Source organism: Dromiciops gliroides, chromosome 3 (assembly GCF_019393635.1).
Source record: "Dromiciops gliroides isolate mDroGli1 chromosome 3, mDroGli1.pri, whole genome shotgun sequence".
NCBI lineage: Eukaryota > Metazoa > Chordata > Mammalia > Microbiotheria > Microbiotheriidae > Dromiciops > Dromiciops gliroides.
This window is the reverse complement of record NC_057863.1, coordinates 84,724,034-84,743,050: the sequence shown is the minus strand read 5'-3', so window position 1 is coordinate 84,743,050 and position 19,017 is coordinate 84,724,034. Positions and strand designations below refer to the sequence as shown.

The 19,017-nt window shown below is 39.1% G+C and overlaps 1 protein-coding gene across 1 annotated transcript in view; it reads left to right on the top strand.

Moving 5' to 3' along the window:
• Nucleotides 1-19,017, top strand: part of PARD3B (par-3 family cell polarity regulator beta) — a 1,353,776-nt gene that overhangs the window by 859,920 nt on the left and 474,839 nt on the right. The window contains exons 13-14 of the mRNA XM_043998182.1: nucleotides 790-919; nucleotides 7,540-7,639. Of these exons, the coding sequence (XP_043854117.1) occupies nucleotides 790-919; nucleotides 7,540-7,639 (230 nt within the window). The remainder of the gene's footprint in view (nucleotides 1-789; nucleotides 920-7,539; nucleotides 7,640-19,017) is intronic.

Below are 19,017 nucleotides of genomic sequence, written 5' to 3'. Positions count from 1 at the left end.
GTCCTAAATTTTTTTTTTTTAAATGGACCAGAACACTTTATTATCTACAATATCCAAGTGCTGAGCACCTGTGGAATATTAACCCCCATCATACCATTCGGTCTCCTCTGAACCAGGGTAAAACATGCGTTTGTTTGCAGAGTATCAGAATTAACTTAGGAGGTAAGATGTGGCAAGAAAAGATTTCCCAGAAGAGAAGCAAGCAGCCCGGGGGTCTGGCAGCAGGGTTGCTTTCATGCCCAGCTGGAAGACCAGGCTTTTGTGATGGGATGTACTTGGGGCTCTTGAGTCCCAAAGATATTCTAGTTTAAGCTTGTCCTAGAGCATATGCACTTGGTCTCTGAGCACGAGGGGGACCAGCTGGCTGGCAGAGAAACACCCTTGGCATTCACTATGTCTTGTGTTGACATTGCCACAAGCTGCACTCCCAGATGGAGTCAAATATGAAAAAAGCCAGTTGTGAGTGGAAAAGGGGGTGGGGGGTGGGGGGAGAAGGAATAATAAAGTTAATCCTCTTTCTGTGTTAGAGATAGGCTCTCAAAACCCTTCGCCCCACACCACTGTCAAGGTCCTTTGTCACACAGGCAACAATGGGCTTGTTGGGAAGCCATTAAAAAAAAAAAAGATTTCCATAGCTGAGAAACAATAATGCAAAATAAACACTCCATAATCTTTTCCTTGATTGAATATGATTTAATGGTGGTGATGACCTGACTTGAGTTTTGCTATGATTGATTAACTTGGTATATATCAAGGGAAATTACAACTTCTTCCTTCTTCCTTCCATAGGAGCGTGCTGACTATGGGCTCTTTCCCAAGCCCTCTCTTGAGAGCTGTCAACATTTTGTTACCACCTCCAGGCGCCATGAGCCCAACCCACATCCATTCCCTACATACAACCCACAGGAGAGACAAAAAGGTATGGGTTCTTTTGTATTCTCCTTAACACCAAAGGAAGAGAAGAAGAGGGAGAGGACTTTTTTTGGTTTTGTTTTAATTTTTTTTTTAAGCTTAAAAAAAAAAAAGAACAGTTAATTAGACTAAGTGCAGACTGTTACTCTGAGTCATGAACATTCAGAGATGGGTGGGAGAGCTGACTCAGAAGTTGTGAATTAGATTCCTGGCAACAGCCACCGGTTTAAGTAACAGTTTCTAGCTCGCTGCCCCAAACACGGAAGGTTAGATATTAAACAAACTATGACTTGAAAAATCAAAGCCATCAGTGTTGGGTTTCCAAAGACCTTTTTAATGTTGACAATTATCAAATATGATTAACTATCAGACTTCAAAGATTTATGGCCCAGACAGTAGTGAACCATAAAATGTTAGCAACATGTTTCAGAGATGTCTGATAGACTGTAGGATGAGCATGCTAAATACAATTAGCTGAGGACATTTCATGGGGATGAAATGTGTTTGTTGTTTCAGTAATATGATAGTGCAGTAACTTTTGCTTTTACATAGCATATATACAGATATATGTTTAGATCTGTATATCACATACATATATTTTTTTTCTCACCATGCAATTTATAGAAAGTGATGGAAGCCCACAGTTATACTATACACCAGTCTAGGTTTTGTTTTTTTTTTTTACCTCGTCCTTCAACACTGTCATCTTGTAATACTAGGAAAAATCACTGTTTTTTACTAAATGTAAACAGTGATTATTAGTGATGCTGAGAAAACTCCCATCAGAATGAATGTAGACATATGGGGCTCTTCTGGAATTATTCTACGATGAGATCCCATTTGCCCCTATATAACCTATACCAGATTGGTTGCTGTCTTGTGGAGGGGGGAGGAAATGGAGGGAGGGAGAAAAATTTGGAACTCTAAATCTTATGAAAATGAATGTTGAAAACTACCCTTAGATGGAACTGAAAAAAAAAAAAAGAAATTTTTGTTGCCAAAAAAAAAAAAAAAAGGAGATCCCATTTGCCCCAGCAGGAGTTAACAGAACTTCCCTCCTTAGACCAAGAACTCCTTCTAAGATCGACTTCACTCCAGTAGATTATAAACATAACCAAATGTCTCACTCTGGAAAAGATGCCTAAAGGTGTCATTCTGTGGACGAAGGGATATCAGTTTACACACTGTATTGTCACTATTCTTGACCTCTGAATAGAATGCAGCAGAATTATGCAATTATAATGATCAGACATCAGTCCAGAGAAGAAACAATGAAATGCACTTCATTTCTTCCTGCATAAAGTGGGGAACTACAGGAGCAGAATGTTATATATACCATCATCAATTATCATTTTGCTGCTTAATTTTTCTTTTTCTTTTTTTTTTTCTTTTTTTGTGGGGTAATGTGGGTTAAGTGACTTGCCCAGGGTCACACAGCTAGTAAGTGTCAAGGGTCTGAGGCCGGCTTTGAACTCAGGTACTCCTGATTCCAGGGCCGGTGCTTTATTCACTGCGCCACCTAGCTGCCCCTGCTTAATTTTTCTTTGCCACAAGGAAGAGTTTGGGGGTAGATAAAATGTCGGGAAATTATTGGGGTGTAAAAAATGAAAGATATAAATAACGTTTTGTAAAAAGAAATTATAGGGGGCAGCTAGGTGGCACAGTGGATGGAGCACCAGCCCTGGAGTCAGGAGGACCTGAGTTCAAATCTGGCCTCAGACACTTGACACTTGCTGGCTGTGTGACCCTGGGCAAGTCACTTAACCCCAATTGCCTCACTAAAAAATAAAAAAAAAAATGCCTATTTAAAAAAAAAAAAAGAAAGAAATTATACAAATTAGTTGCGTGTCATTCCAAATACAGCTGAGGGTTCTAGTTTCTAATAAAATGAGATAATTTTTTGTAAAGCAGTTTGCAAACCTTAAAGTGCTAGATAAATGCTATTGTTCTTTTTGTTCTGTTACCATGGTGGTTTTTTTAACCATGGTGTTTTTCAGTGACTTGACACAACTTCCTGTTTATTATCTGAAATTTGAACTTGTAATTGCTTTAGTGGTTTTTTTAAAAGTGCATTTATGTCCTTGATGGGAATGTTACATTACTGTTCTAGGTATAATATAGGAAATCTCTTATTTCCTTTTTCAAGGATGAAACAATTGCTTCTCAGCAACTAAGTCCAATATTCATTTAAATTCATATTACAATTAATATTGTAGCATACGATAACTTATAGCCCTAGGATATTATGGACTATCAAATTACAATTGTTAGATATATTAGCTGAAATATGCTTGCTTTTTATCTAGATTTGCAAATTTATTTCTCAAGTGAATATGCAACATTCTGCTAACAAGGTATTGTAAAAAATGCATAGGGATAAGAATGAGAGTATCACTTTAATTCCTTTACTTTGGAAATCAGTTACCTCTCCTAACTGCCAGCCTACTATAGAGTCCCAACATCCCACCACAAATGGCCCAATGAAAGCAAAACAGGCAAACTTGACTCACCAGTTCTAAAAATTTAAAAAATAATCTCCTTTAGGCAAATAATACTAGCTTGACAAAATGTGATGTCTAGGGGTAGGGACTTGGGCGGGGGGAGCCGTTACAGCCAAAACATTACTTTTTTTTGCTTTCCTGTGTATATTTTTAAAAGGGATACATTCAAATCCAATGTTGATGTGCTATGTTCCATCTATTTCTGCAATAATAGTACTTACCACCCACAGATCTCCAGTTTTTTTCCCCTGCCAAGCTGTTACACAGGAAAAAAAAAACCACATTTTTAGAATTACCATTTGTAGAAATAATAGTGCCAGAAAATTCATTTTTATGTTGGCGTGCTGGTAATGAACATCATCTTCACTGGAGGAGCTTTTATGTCTAGTGATGATGAAGGGGCACCCAAGGGATGTGCTTTCATTTCATGTTTTAAGTATTAGAGTGATCTATGAACCCTGCAACTAGGCTACCGATACGTTGTGTGCCAAGGATTCCCTGTGTTACTCCCCACACAGTTCTGTTCTTCCTGAGCAATACCATTTGTTCTCTCTAGTCCTAAATTTCTACCTTCTCCCCTTTAAAAATTTACCAGTTCTCTTCCCTGTTCCACAGGTCTCTGCTTTTTCACTTAGGAGAGGCCCATGTGGTGTGCTGGTCTTGGACTGAAGAAAAGTGTTTAGTAATAAGCCTCTGGCAATTACATTGTGATCTTGAATCAGTCATTGTCCTCATCTGTGAAATGGAGAAGATAAGCCTGTAGTACATATCTCTTAGGCTTGTTAATAGAGTCAAATGAGATCATAAATGTAAAACTTTTCAGTTGTCATTACTAGCCATCATTATAGGAAAGACACATAAAGGAATTTGTGCTAACGAATTAATGATAAAAATAGTTTGATATGTTAACCCTCAGAGGGTATAAAGAAATACCTCCCTATCCAGTACATTCCAAATTCATTGTAACCTTTGGCTTCCCTGTTGGAAAAACAATTGTCAATCACAAAAGTGCTTCAGAGATGTTAAGTTATAGCCTGGACATACCAGGATATATGAACTGAGTAGAATGCAGCAGAGACAGCATAGAAAAGGAGCTGTTTAGTGAAAGTGGGATTAAGAATCAAATCACAGGACAGCTAAGTGGCACAGTGGATAAAGCACTGGCCCTGGATTCAGGAGTACCTGAGTTCAAATCTGGCCTCAGACACTTGACACTTGCTAGCTGTGTGACCCTGGGCAAGTCACTTAACCCCCATTGCCTACAAAAAAAAAAAAAAAAGCAGGCAACCTGAGATGGAGGAGATGTGTAGATGTGTGGAGAAAAGCAAAGACTGTATACACATGGACATACTATTTATAGGAAAAAACCCCTTGATCCAAATGGATATCCCTCAGAGAGCTTTCTTATTGGAGGTTCTTAGGGCCAATTCAGTAATATAAATATTTTATTAGACCACTCTAAGCCAAGGAAATGGATGTGAGAGAAAAATCTGAGATATATCAGGACCGCCCAGTGGGGCACAGATATCTGGAGAATGGGGACTTCTAAGCACCCTTTAAGTCACGTGTTCATAAAACATGCCACATGATTGCTCCATGATGAGCCTGCTATAAATACAACCACTTCCAAAGGTGAATGGAATGTGACATGGGGGAATGGGGTGAAGAACAGGAAAGGAGAGAGAACAGAAAGTCTCAACTACTGCTTTCCTAACAGAAAACAAGAGTAGTGGCTCCGTTGGTTTTTGACTAACTGGCCACCAGAAGCAGGGATTCTCAACAGACAACCATCGTGGGAGTGACAATCTCCATCAGATTGTCTCTTATTCCAGCATCCAGCAGAGGCAGCAGTTAGGCAGAGAAATAGAAATAGGAGGCTAGAGGGGGAGGAGGAAGGGAAAAAGGAGAGGGATGCAGAGCTGCTGGAAGAGAGGGCAGCCCGATTCCTAACTGTAACAGACTATAGTTCATTGGATCCCAGTGGAGTTTAGTAACAATGGAATAAAAAAGCACCATAACTTTTCCTTCTGTTTTAGTACTGAATTAGAATAATCCATCACATTATTTAGGGAGCTTCCCTCTGTATAGTAAACTATTTTAAAATTTTATAGGAATTACAGAATTCAGAATTATAAGGGGGTTCAGCAGACAAAGTTAAGCCTAAACATGCAAAAGTATTTAAGTCCCTCTACAATTCATCTGACAAGTGATTATACAGATTTTGCTTGAAGACCTCTAGTGAGAGGGAATCCCACCACTTCCTAAAGGAATGCCTTCCATTTGGGATAGTTCTGTTAATACAGAAGAATGAACATTGGGTTTATTTTATTTTATTTTATTTGGGGGTGGGGCAATGAGGTTTAAGTGACATGCCCAGGGTCACACAGCTACTAAGTATCAAGTGTCTGAAGCTGGATTTGAACTCAGATCCTCCTGAATCCAGGGCCAGTGCTTTATCCACTGCACCACCTAGCTGCCCCTGAACATTGGGTTTAAAGTCAAGGACCTGGGTTCAAATCCAGATTCTGTCACTCTGTGACAAATCAATTAACCCTCATAAGCTTCAGTTTCCTTATCTTGTTAGATTAGATGAACTCTGAGATTCTTTCATGAAATAAATCTGCCACTATGAACACTCAATTCGACTCATTTCAACTTCATAGAATCTTCAAAAGCCATTTTATACTCCTGTCTCATTTACATATAAGGAAACTGAGGCTCCGAGGCACTTAAGTGACTTGCCCAAGCTCTTACCGGCAGTCACTTGTTACTCCTAGTTCTGTGCTCTGAAGACAAACTGAGTAAATTTAATCTCCCATCCCCAGGATATCCTCAGTAATTATAAAGTGTCCTTAAAGCTCTCACAATGACTAACACATAGTAGCCCCCAATACTATCCCCCAGATTATTTGCTAAATAAATGAAATCAATATGGACAGATGTACCTATGTTATAAATTGCTGGGACTATAGAAGAGTGTCGTCTTTCAGAGTTCTCCATGTACTCATTGTTTCATGTATAATCCTGCTTTCAGAGGCTCAGATTTCCAGAATGCACAGCACCAGCTGTTTGGGAGAAAATTCCAGAGGTTTTGTATATGTTGTATGGTCCTGCAGTTGGTTAGGAAAGATTTCTGGGGAGAAGAAATAAGATGGAGAAGAGGGAGCAAACAGAGGGCAGATCTTTATGCTGAGAAGGGGACATGTAGGTTACATCTATAGGCCCAGTGACTGAATCCAAAGGAACCATGTAGAACCAATGACTACAAAGATGTTGCTGGTGGTGTGGACCTGTTATCGAAGTGTGTATTTATTTGGGTGTGACAGTTCCCAATGAACACTGTCTTCCTTTTCCCTAACCCTTCCTCCCTTGTTACCATACCAAGGGGAAAGTACCAATTATCTGCCCTAGCTGGTAGCAGAAGATGAGGCACCACCTGCTCCCAGCTGTCTGGCTCAAGTATTTCCAGGTCTATGTGGACCATGGGCCAGCTTCCTTTTCCTCCCAGAAAGAATTGTTTCAGTTGTATGTGCTCACTTGTGCACACGCTCGCTCTCGCTCTCTCTCTCTCTCTCTCTCTCTCTCTCTCTCTCTCTCTCTCTCTCTCCCTCCCTCCCTCCCTCCCTCCCTCCTTCTCTCTCTCACCCTCCTTCTTCTCTCTCTTATTACACAGATAGAGATACACATATAAAATTGGATTAGAATGCTTTTTTTAAAATTTTTTAAAAAAGGCTTTTAAGGAGGTAGTTCATGCTTGTGATCTTTTTCCAAGTAGAAAAACTGAGTCAGGATACATTGACCTCATTTTCCTCAGGTCATCCAAACAAGTAAAAGTTTAGTACCACGAATAGACCCATCATTGTTTCCCAACTTTGCCACCACCTTGTGAACAAGGTCACCCTTATAAAATATATTAGGGTATTTAGGTTTACATCTGCAAATGTATGTCTACATTATCTGTTCTGTGAATCCTGGGGAAGTGCATTTTCAATTAGAGGTAATCTTCATTTCAAGGCTGGTTTATGTTTCAGTTTAAATTGGATCTTTGAGATGAATTGGGGCTTGCTGGGGAGTTGGAAGGGTCTCCCTGCAGTTTGCTACAACTTCATCTATTCTCTGTTTCTAGACCTGCTACTCTCAGATGCTAACTGGGCTGAGAGTGACATCCCGCCACCTCTACCACCGCATCCCAGTCTGGAACTGGACTTTGAAGATTATAACCACAGGTATGTCTAAAATAGTGGGGGTGTTTTACATGTGGTCCCACTGTTTCTCTGGGGGGAAAAATAAGCAACTTCATTTTAACTGCCCTTTTTACAGGAAGATAATTTCATACCAATGCCTATCACTTTCATCCTGATGAAGGATTCACATTGTCAGACAATTTCTGTTCTGATACCCTAATTTTAACGAGATGATGGTTAAGCATAAGATTGTAAGTGTTGAGCTTGTACTTTCTAAAATATTCAAAAGCATGTCTACATTTCCATTTATGCTTTAAGTTTTAAAGATGGAGCAGAAGCTAACAGGAAAAAAAGCTTTATGCAAACACTTATTAGAAACAAAAGTTTATTTCTTTGGTTGTAACTCATTTTCTGACTTAATGAAGACCATAGGGTGTTTCAAAGTTAGAGAGCTATTCTAGGAGAGTTAATGGAACCTAAAAATTAAAGAAATGCTATATATAATCCAAAAATATTGAGAAGGGTCCCCAGTATTACATAAATTCTATAATAGAAACTAAAAAAATCAATAATTTTCAGAATCACAAGAGCATAACAGAGATTTACTAAGCATATACACCATTTGACTAGTTGAATTCATAGATTTTTTTCCTTCTGATGAGTTTTAAAAAAATCATTAAATTGCCCCATTGCTGTTTTCTGTATTTATTATAGCTATTTAAAAAACACATATTTCATACCATACTATGTCCCAAGATAACCCTATGAAGTATCTTTGGTTGTCTAATCTCAGCAACGCTATTGTCATTTCTATTACAGTTTTCTTTTTAATGTAAGTTGTCAAAAAGACAGCAACAGAAGTTGCAGTAAGTCTACAAATTAACCAGATCAGATAGTGGGTTTTCTACATTTATTTCCTTGTTGATCTTTGTAGTTTACTCTTTTTAAAATGTATTCATATTCCACAATCATATTTTCAGGAACTGAATTCACCATCATGATTAAGTCGTAGTAAACCATAAAGTATTATATCAACATGAATGGTCATTATTACCATTGCTATGTATTACCATCATCTTAGACTTAATGTGGCCAAAGTTAAAGTCATTATCATTCTGTCTCAAAGTTATTCCCACCTCCAGCTTCCTCCTTTCTTACTGTAAAGGATACCATCACCCTACCACTCACCCAAGCCAAAACTTTGGAATTGTCTTTTACTTATCCCTCTGATAACATCTCTTTGGTAGTTCCTGCCTGAGAAAGTACTTTGCCTAGATTTTGTACAGATAAAATACTCTTGAGAGTATATCAAACCCTCTGTCTACAATAAGAAAGGCAGATGAGTCTATAGTCAGTCTCAGGTAGCTCTTCCTTTCACCTTCTAATCTAACTGATGACCTAGCTCCATCTGTGAACCATATAGATAAATATTTTCTTCAAAACCATTGAGAAATAAACCAAGGAGATAATACTCTTTCCCCAAAGACCAAAACCCCAGGTAGAATCGGGCAGTCGCCCTAGGGACAATGCTGAATCACTCAGTTGAAACAAAGTGTTGCTTACGTCAGTAGTGGCCCAAGACCACCACTGATCCCTTTCCTCACAAATATGCTGTCACATGAATATTCTGGCTCAAAGCAAGTCCTACATGTTTGCTACATGAAAGGAAAAGAATATGAATAGAAACGTAGTCCTACTTTCCTTGTCAAATGCCTTTACCTTCGTATCTGAAGACTACACAGTTGATTTTTCCTTCAAAATGTTCCCCAGATCTATTTCTTTCTCTCAAACTTATACTAGGCCCTTAGACCTAGGTCAAAAAAGGATTTGTATTGATGATTACAGTGGATGGAGTGATGATAATTGGTACCTCTACATAGAATTATTCAATTCCTATCTTGCATCTCTTTTACTTACCAATGAGAAAAATCTTCAGACTGGGAAATATAGAAAAAAAAAAAGATTAACAGGGGTTTGAAACCTTGAATAAATGAGACTCTCTTAAATGTAAGCAAGAATCAAGTTGGTCTTAATGAGCTCAAGTCATCACCTACATTTCTGCAGAGCCACCTAGTTGCTCCAGGATACCGATGAGTGCAGAAGATGGTATCATGGCAAAGAAGCAAAGGAAAAAATAGGTTGATGTGCAAAGTGTCAGGAAGAGGCAAAAAGTAGCAATTTAAATTTCTTCAAAAGCCCCTCTCGTTGCTAACAGCTAGGAAACTTGCTAATTATAAAGCAAATTACCGAAGCAAAAAGTGCCAGATAACTTGGAAAAGGTGGGAAAGTCTGAGAGAAATACAGGAAAGAGCCTTATTTTAAAAAGCTCATTGCAACCTGTTGGCAGAACCCCTGGCACAACAAATTGCCTGTTTGCTTTTGAGAGTCCCAGAGAACTGATGATCTCTGTGTCAGCAAGTATGGAAGGCAAAGGGGCTCAATGTTCAGGTGCTTTGAAGAGATTCACGCTCATTACAGAGACAAGTTACAGGTAGGTGTGTGCAAATACAGACTGGTCTCCCTTTTAGAGGGAAATGGAGAGAGATCTCTCTAGTCTCCAGCTCATGGAGAAGAATGAAGTGTGTCCTGAAAGAAGAGAAAAAATGCTTCAGGAAGAAAACAGAGCACCACAGGGGAATGCAAAGGTCCCATTTAGAGCTACTGAAAGGCTCGTTTGCCTTTGGCACTGTGGGACTAGAGTGGAACTATGCTTTTTGAGGAAGAAGGTCCTCGTGATGAGGAGCCCCAGATTCTGCCAGGACAGAGGGCATCTAAAATGGGTCCTCAGAAGAACAAAGTCTTTCTATGTTTCTCTTATATGAACAATCAGGTCTGCTGCCTTCTGAGACTCAGCAAAGCTGCTGACCAATTCTCCCTTCCAGTGATTCTTGGGAAAATAAATGGTATCAGTAAAAGGACCCTAGAACGTACCTTCAGGGCATCAATGGAAGGGATCTCAGGCAGGAAACAGAACTGGGGATGCTTGTATCGCTGTTGCCATCCCTAGCCAGCCAGGGGCTTCTTAATAAAAATGGGGATAGAGGAAGTGAAGAAACAGTTAAACAAGATGGTTTCAGAGAATGGGACTTGACTTTCTGGAGCAGGACTTCAAACACAGGGATGATGGGTTCCTGAGGTCATATAGACCCTCTCTAATGATGGCCAGGAAAACAAAAACAAAATACTTGTGCCTGGAGGTGCCGAGGATCTATTGAAGAAGACTTTAAACTGAAAATGGAAAGAGAGGGAGGAAACTGTCCATATTTGTCAACTAAGCCAGATGCTTGTGACGGCAGCAGATATAATGGGAAGGAGACCAGCAGTGCACAAGGGTGCCAATGATCCTCATGGCCTGGAGTGTCTACATGCATATGCACATGGTATGAGTAATAAACAAAGCTACTGGAGCTCTTAATGCAAGAAATAAATTTAACCTGTTAGACAATCCTGAGACTTGAGAGTATGTTACCTCACAAAAATGCAAAAGCAGAATAAAGCAGCATGTAAATCAAGATGATACAACTGTGGAAATTCACGAATGAGAACTGCATTTGGGTAAATCTCTCCTGGTGGAATAACAATAACAACATTGCTAGCATTTTCCTTTAAAAATATCTCATTTTATCCTTCCAACCTACTCTGAGGGAGAGGTACTGTTATTATCTCCATTTTACAGATGAGGAAACTGAGGCAGACAGAGGTTAGGGAGCCTCCCCAAGGTCACACAGCTACTTAGTGACTGAGGCAGGATTTGAACCCAGGACTTTCTGACTCCAGGCCTAGTACTCTATCCACTGCAGTACCTGCCTCCCGGAGGAAGCAGCAATATCATGGTGGGAATCTAAAACAAAAGAAAGAAACAGATGATGAGTTCTACAAGTTAGCAAAACTTACATGGAAATAGAATATGGTTGAATTCAACAATATGGACAGCTTACCAGAATGCTCTAGCTGCTAAAAGCATAGCAGCTGACAAATGTTTAACTTGCCTTAATATCATTTCATTTTTTGGAAGGTGAAGGGATCAACAAGGAAGACAATTATTCCAAACCTGATGCTGACCAATAAGGAAATATCTATTGTCAGAGTAGAAATGATAGGAACCATGGGATGAACTTATTACCATTCCTTCTTTTTTTCATTCATTCATTCATTCATTCATTTATTTTTTGCAGGGCGATGAGGGTTAAGTGACTTGCCCATGGTCACATAGCTAGTAAATGTCAAGTGCCAGAGACTGGATTCAGGTCCTCCTGAATCCAGGGCCAGTGCTTTATCTGCTGCGCTTCCTAGCTGCCCCCACCATTCCTTCTTCTTTTTTTTTTTTTTTTTGGTGAGGCAGTTGGGGTTAAGTGACTTGCCCAGGGTCACACAGCTAGTAAGTGTTAAGTGTCTGAGGCCAGATTTGAACTCAGGTACTCCTGAATCCAGGGCCGGTGCTCTATCCACTGCGCTATCTAGCTGCCCCCATTCCTTCTTAATGTCCATGAGAGATCAGGAAGAATGATACTGGCATACTGAGTACACAGTTTGATGTGAGCCACACATTTTTGGAGAGATTTCAGAGTTTAGAGAAAAGTTAGAAAATATCCCATGGCCTACAATTCTATAGGAGGAGATTGGCTTGGAAAAAAAAAAAGTAGCTAGGATATGCTCAAGAATAAAATTATATTAGTAAGAAAAGGGAGACTGGTTAAAGAGACCAGGGTAAGTGGACAGGAAACTGTTTTTAAGAGAAATGTACAGAAGATAGAAGCAAGGCAAGTTACTACTTCTAAACAGGAAAAGCTGATGCTGCGATTTTTATAATTGTGTTGGGTTGAGAGGAAAATCAACAAGGATTAGGATTGATGATTACAGTGGATGGAGTGATGACAAGTGGTGGCTAAAAGTAAGACTATTCAACTCTTATCTTGAAGCATTTTTACCCACCAATGAGAATATTTTTCAGCCTGGCAAATGTAGGGAGAAAATTTTATTAACAGGAGATTGAAATGTTAAATAAAAGAGGTAATGGTAAGAGAATATTTAGTTGGTGTTAATGAATTAGTCACCAGGCCCAGATGAACTATATTCTGGAGTAGTGAAAGAGCCAAACCATAGATGCAAATGGTGAGCCACTGTTGATGACTTTTGAAAAATCACAAGGAGTATAAGAGGTGGTGAAAGATTGAAAATGGAAAAAAAAAAATCATACTGACTTTCAAAAAACAAAAGGAGGTGTGTTCTTTAAATTATCAGCCTTATGAGTTTGACTTTTATTTCTGGCAAAATTCCCAAATGCAATATTATAAGAATGGCAAATTTCATGATATCCTTGTGGACCAAAATGGAGATATGTGGGATGGGTTATGGTGTAGTTAATATTAATAATATAGTAATCGCTGACATTTATATGGCACTTTAAAGTTTGCAAAGAGCTTACATTATCACATTTGTTCCTCCCAAGAATTCTGCAAGATAGATACTATAGGTATTATTAGCCTCATTTTATAAGTGAAGAAATTGAATCTCAAATGGATTGCAATCTACCCCTTACTTACATAATTGATATGTGTCACAATGGGGATTTGAATTGAAGCCTCTCTTGACATCTTTGCCATTATTTTGTCTAGTTTTCTCTATGGCCTCTCAGATTAGTAGATTTTGAAGTGCTTGAACAACTATATTCATATTTTTCAATCAATTAATGTATTGAGAACAACTCAAGATCTTTTGCTGTAGTAGAAAAAGCACCAAAGAAAACTAGGTTTTAACCCTGGATCTGTTACGGTAACTTTGGATGAGTCATTTCAGTACTTAGTCTCAGTTTCCTTATCTGTAAGGGTGAACAATGTGATACCAGTTTCCTCCCAGATTTCAAATGCTATGTTTTTTTTTTTTATGATTCTAGGATGTTATAATATGAACAATTGCATGAAAAGTAGATTTAACCTCGTTTGAGTGCCCCAATTCAAAGAATAATGATTACAGATCTTTGTCATCCTAGAGAATGGTGTTTGCTTATTGGACTGCCACAAGACCGTGTCATTGTCCATTCTTCTGGGCTATGCCATCAGCAAAGACCTGCATGAAAGCACAGAATGGCATATTGATAAAGTTTATGTATGACACAAAGAAAGGCACAGCTAATTGGTGACCAATAACAGACTTGGGATACCAAAATATCTCAATAGTCCTGAATGATGGGCTAAATCTAATATGATAAAAATTTTAGTAGGATAAGTAAAAAATACCTATATTTGACTATAGATCAAAAACTTCATAAAAATTAAATGACAAGAGTTCTGGCTAGGCAACCATTCATATGAAAAAGTCCTGGGGATTTTAATGAGCTTTAAGCTCATTAAATTAATTATCCTTAAGTTAGATTAATTATCATTAAAGCATAACATGTACAGAGGATTGGCTTCAGATTCAGGATGAGTAGGGTTCAAGTTCTGACTTTAAGACATGCTAACTGTGTGATTCTGAACAAATAACAAGCTATTAATAACATTATTATTATTACCACCATTTATGTATTCCTTTAAAGTTTGCAAAGCATTTTATAAATATTATTCCATAGTGGGAAACTGAGAAGCCACTTACTCATTCTCATCTGGCTCCCAGTACCAACTATTCTTGCTATACCTTCTCCATAAATACTTTTGCTCAAAGCTAAAGAACAACCACCAACACCCCCCCCAAAAAAAAGCCCCAGGACATAGGAACTATTGTTATCTCTATTTTACAGATGAGAAAACTGAGTCAAGCAAGGTCAAACAACTTGCCCAGTGTCAGGCAGCTGTTAAGTGCCCCAACCATCTCTCTAAACCTATAGATTGCAGAATATTTGCCAATCTGTATTAGTTGAGGAGGAGTTTCCTCACTGGTAACTCCCGACATAGATGAAATCATAGATCTGGACCCTAAAAAAGGGAAATTTGAGATGAGTATGAGTACATGGAAACCAAAAAAGCTAATGTGGTCTTAGACTGAATACCCAGAATAAATAAAGTGTTAATTTCCTTATACTCTGTCCTGGTCAGACCGTATCTGGCATATTGTTTTCAATTCTGGGTGCTTGGGCAGCTAGGTGGTGCAGTGGATAAAGCACTGGCCCTGGATTCAGGAGTACCTGAGTTCAAATCTGGACTCAGACACTTGACACTTATTAGCTATGTGACCCTGGGCAAGTCAGTTAACCCTCATTGCCCTGCCCCCCCAAAATAAATCAATTCTGGGTGCTGTAGTGAGGAAGGATATGAACAAGCTAAGAAGCTGAAGTGTATCTTGAGGAGGGTGATCAGAAGACAAGAGGAGTCAAAGAAGCCATGTGAAGATGGGTTAAATGGACTGGGGATGCTTAGACTGAAGAAGAAAAGATATAGGAGGACAGTATACCTTTCTTCCCCTTATAAAAAAAAAAGATTAGGGGCAGCTAGGTGGCACAGTGGATAGAGCACCGGCCCTGGAGCCAGGAGTACCTGGGTTCAAATCCGGCCTCAGACACTTAACACTTACTAGCTGTGTGACCCTGGGCAAGTCACTTAACCCCAATTGCCTCACTAAAAAAAAAAAAAAAAAGATTGATTTTTTTCTGTTCCCCACCCCAAAATCAGAACTAGGAACAATGAACAGAAGTTATAGAGGCAGACTTCTGCTCACTATATGAAAAACCTTCTTAACACATGAAGCTATCCAAAAATGCAAAGGGCTATCTCAGGCTTAGGCAAGATGATCAGTAAAGTTCTTTCTAGATCTAACATTTCTTAGATTCAGTGAAGAGTCAGAACAGAAATGTCAAGCATGCCACCTGAGGGGCCACCTGCCTGCAATACCCTCCGGTGAAGCCCAAGTCAGATGAAGATGTAATTCGGAAATATTTAACAAAGGAAATACAAATGCAATAAAATATGGATAACATTGCATTTTAAAACTAAGTCAAAGTGCAGCCCATCGGGATCATTACGTATAAATAAGTGGCCCCCATTTCTAGGTGAATTTGACACCCACCCCTGAGTTGGAGGATATGTGCTAATAATTATCCTTCTGTGTGTGAGGCAGCTAGGTGGCTCCTTGGAGAGAGAATTGGTTCTGCAGTCAGGAAGATCTGAATTCAAATTTGGCTTCAGACAACTACTAGCTATGTAACTCTGGGTACATCAAATAACTGTGGGCTGCCTCAGTTTGCTCATCTGTAAAAAGGAGGTAAAAAAGCACCTGCCTATTAAGGTGGTTGTAAGAATAAAGTGAGATAATATTTGTAAAATGTTTTGTAAATGTTAAAGTGCTATATAAATGCTAGCAATGATGATGGTGGTGATGACGGTCATGATGATAAAAGGCACCAATGTCCCTTTTGAAATATCCACCTATAAGGTGAAGCCAGTGATCCATGATAAAATGGGAAATGAATTTTTTGTCAAAATATAAACTAGTCATTTGAATTATCCAATTATGTTTTTTTTCTTTTTTGTTGCAGGGCAATGAGGGTTAAGTGATTTGCCCAGGGTCACACAGCTAATGTCAAGTGTCTGAGGACATTTGAAGGGGAGATGTTATTTCTCCCCAAGATAAATCTATTTATGACTTTTAAGTTGGTTAATAAATGTTATTGAAGGGGACAGCTAGGTAGCACAGTGGATAAAGCACTGGCCCTGGATGCAGGAGGACCTGAGTTCAAATCCGGCCTCAGACACTTGACACTTACTAGCTGTGTGACCCTGGGCAAGTCACTTAACCCTCATTGCCCTGCCAAAAAACGAACAAAAAAATGTTATTGAAACTGTGATTTGTAGCTTGATGGGCACTCCATCAAATTAGTCTACCAACATTAATAATTTAGACATTTTGCATATGGACAATGAGCTGGATATAGAATTTAATTAAAGGAGCCTGAGCCAGATTGAACTTGGAAAATTATGCAATGTTTTGTCAATCCCAAACCGCTCACTGTCACCAAAGTCCATCAATTTAATTTATCAATGATGTCAATAGCAGCCACATCTAGCATTTATACAGCCATTTAAGATTTTCAAAGCATCTTATAAATGTTACCTCATTTGATCCTGATGACTGCACTGAAAAATGGGTCCTGCTTTTATTCTCATTTTAAGGTTAAGGAAACTGAGTCTCAGGTTTATTGAGTTGGCCAGAATCACACAGCTAATAAGTGATTGGTGTCCAATTTGAATACAAGTCTTCCTGATTTTAAGTCTAGCATGACATCAGTTATGCCCAGTTGCCTCTCCCCAAGATGTTTATAAAGATGCAGACCATGGAATGACATGATCTGAGGAGCATCGAAATGACAAATAAACCAAAGGCAGCAGCGTTGCCTCACATAACAAGGGCAATATAACAAGGGCAATCATGGTCATACGTTTCCAGCATATTACTAACAATGACTTTGCTCTCAAGAAGAGGCAAAGAAAAGACATTCTCTAGGTTACGTCTGACTCAAAATGGAGGAGTCATGTAGTGGGACTGAGAGATGATACATGGCCCCAGCGACACATGGATACCTCCAAGATTTGCTTCATGGTTTATAGGAATACATGAACAAGAAAGAATAGCTCAGGATGAGAAGGTCTTGGCCCTGCTTTGGGGAAGGAATCCCATGATGATGACCCAGGGATCCACCAAAAGGGTTCCCATTAGAAAGCCAGCTTTCTAAGGTCAAGGCCTTTCTTTTTGTCTTGCTTAGCACATACCCGGTGCTTAGCACACTGCCTGGCACATAGTAAACATTTAATAAATGTTTGAGGACTGACCATTTTTCTTGATTCACATGTTTCAGGTGACTTTTAAACTCACATCTTTATTTCTACCTCACTTCTGAAATCACAGACACCACAGGGGTTATGAAAATGACCCTTCCAGCCATCAGGGAATCAGGGAATCTGAAAGTCTGCGTTAACTCCAGCCCTTTTGTGGTTAATTAGCACTTTGACATCAACTATTCGGAGCATTTAGTTAGAAAAAGCACCTCACAAAAGTGAAGCATTTTTCCTTTTAAAAAAAATGAAGATTTGTTTATTCTCCTGGACATTCTTCATGCTTTATAGGCATAGAATATCTATTCAAGGATTTTTTCTTGCCAACCCTTGTGGCCCATCTTGACATCCACCTTGACTTCACTTTCCACCTGGCTGCCCACCTGGACTTCACCATTGTCTCCAGAAAGATAGCTTCCTGAAAAATCAAATCAACTCTGAAACTCACACCTCCTCAGTACTTTGCATCCCAGGGGCTCTGTCTTCCCTCTGTTGTAGAGAGTGGAGAGTAGACATCCTGGAGAGTTCCTCCCATCTCTTCTCTTTAAGGACAGAGCCCAGGACAGATGCATGATCATTTCCCACCTGGCTGAAAGGCCTGGTACTCCCATTCCATCCTCTAGACCCTTGCAGTTTCATTTGATGTATAGTCTTCCACATTTGATTGTGAGCTCCTTAGGAGCCTGGACTGTTATTGTTTGTTTTGGTTTGGTTTTTGCCTTTCTTTGTACCTGGAAAATAGTAAATGCTTAATAAATGTTTATCAACCGATTGACTGACATCCCTATTCTATCATATGAATTAGGCCTACATTTTTTCATTCAAGGCTTCATTTTATTTTAAAATAGCTACATAAGCAATACTTAAATCCAAGAAAATAGAGCAACCCTTAAAAATTCTACATGAGTTTACATTTTGGAGATGGAGGGACAAGTAGTAGAAAACCTTGGGAGGAAATTAAGAAATATCAGGGTATCATGGTAGAGTAGGAAGAATGTTGAGTTTGAAGTCAGGACACTCAAGTTCATGGCCTGACGCTGTTATCTCTGTGAATTTATGACTTAATCTTTCTTTCTAGGGATCAGTTTCCCCACCTGTAAATTGAGGGAGTTGAACTAAAGGTCCAAAGGCCCTTTCATAAATGATTTGGTCCTGTGTTTCTGAGAAAATCTATGGCCCAGAATTTTTGCCCTATGTCTAACAATTTAAGAACTAATTGGGGGGAGGGGGCAGCTAGGTGGTACAGTGGATAAAGCACTGGCCCTGGATTTAGGAGGACCTGAGTTCAAATGCGGCCTCAGACACTTGACACTTACTAGCTGTGTGATCTTGGGCAAGTCACTTAACCCTCATTGCCCTACCAAACACACACACACAATTGGATACAGTCATAGCCTAAGTTGTGAAGACAGGTGTCCAGTTATAGCTAGAAGTTCAAGGAGATGATATTCATCAACCACTGGACTCTTTCCCCATGGAAATCCAACAACAATCTTGTCTTTGAGAAAAAAAAGAAAGAAAAACTGAGGCCTTCAAATATTTAGAAGACACTAAAGCAAAGTTTAAAGAGAGACATTCCAACCATAACTGGGGGCCATTGTGGGGGGAAGAGTAACAGTTTATCTCAAATATCTATGCTTGTTGCAGGGAAAATGACAG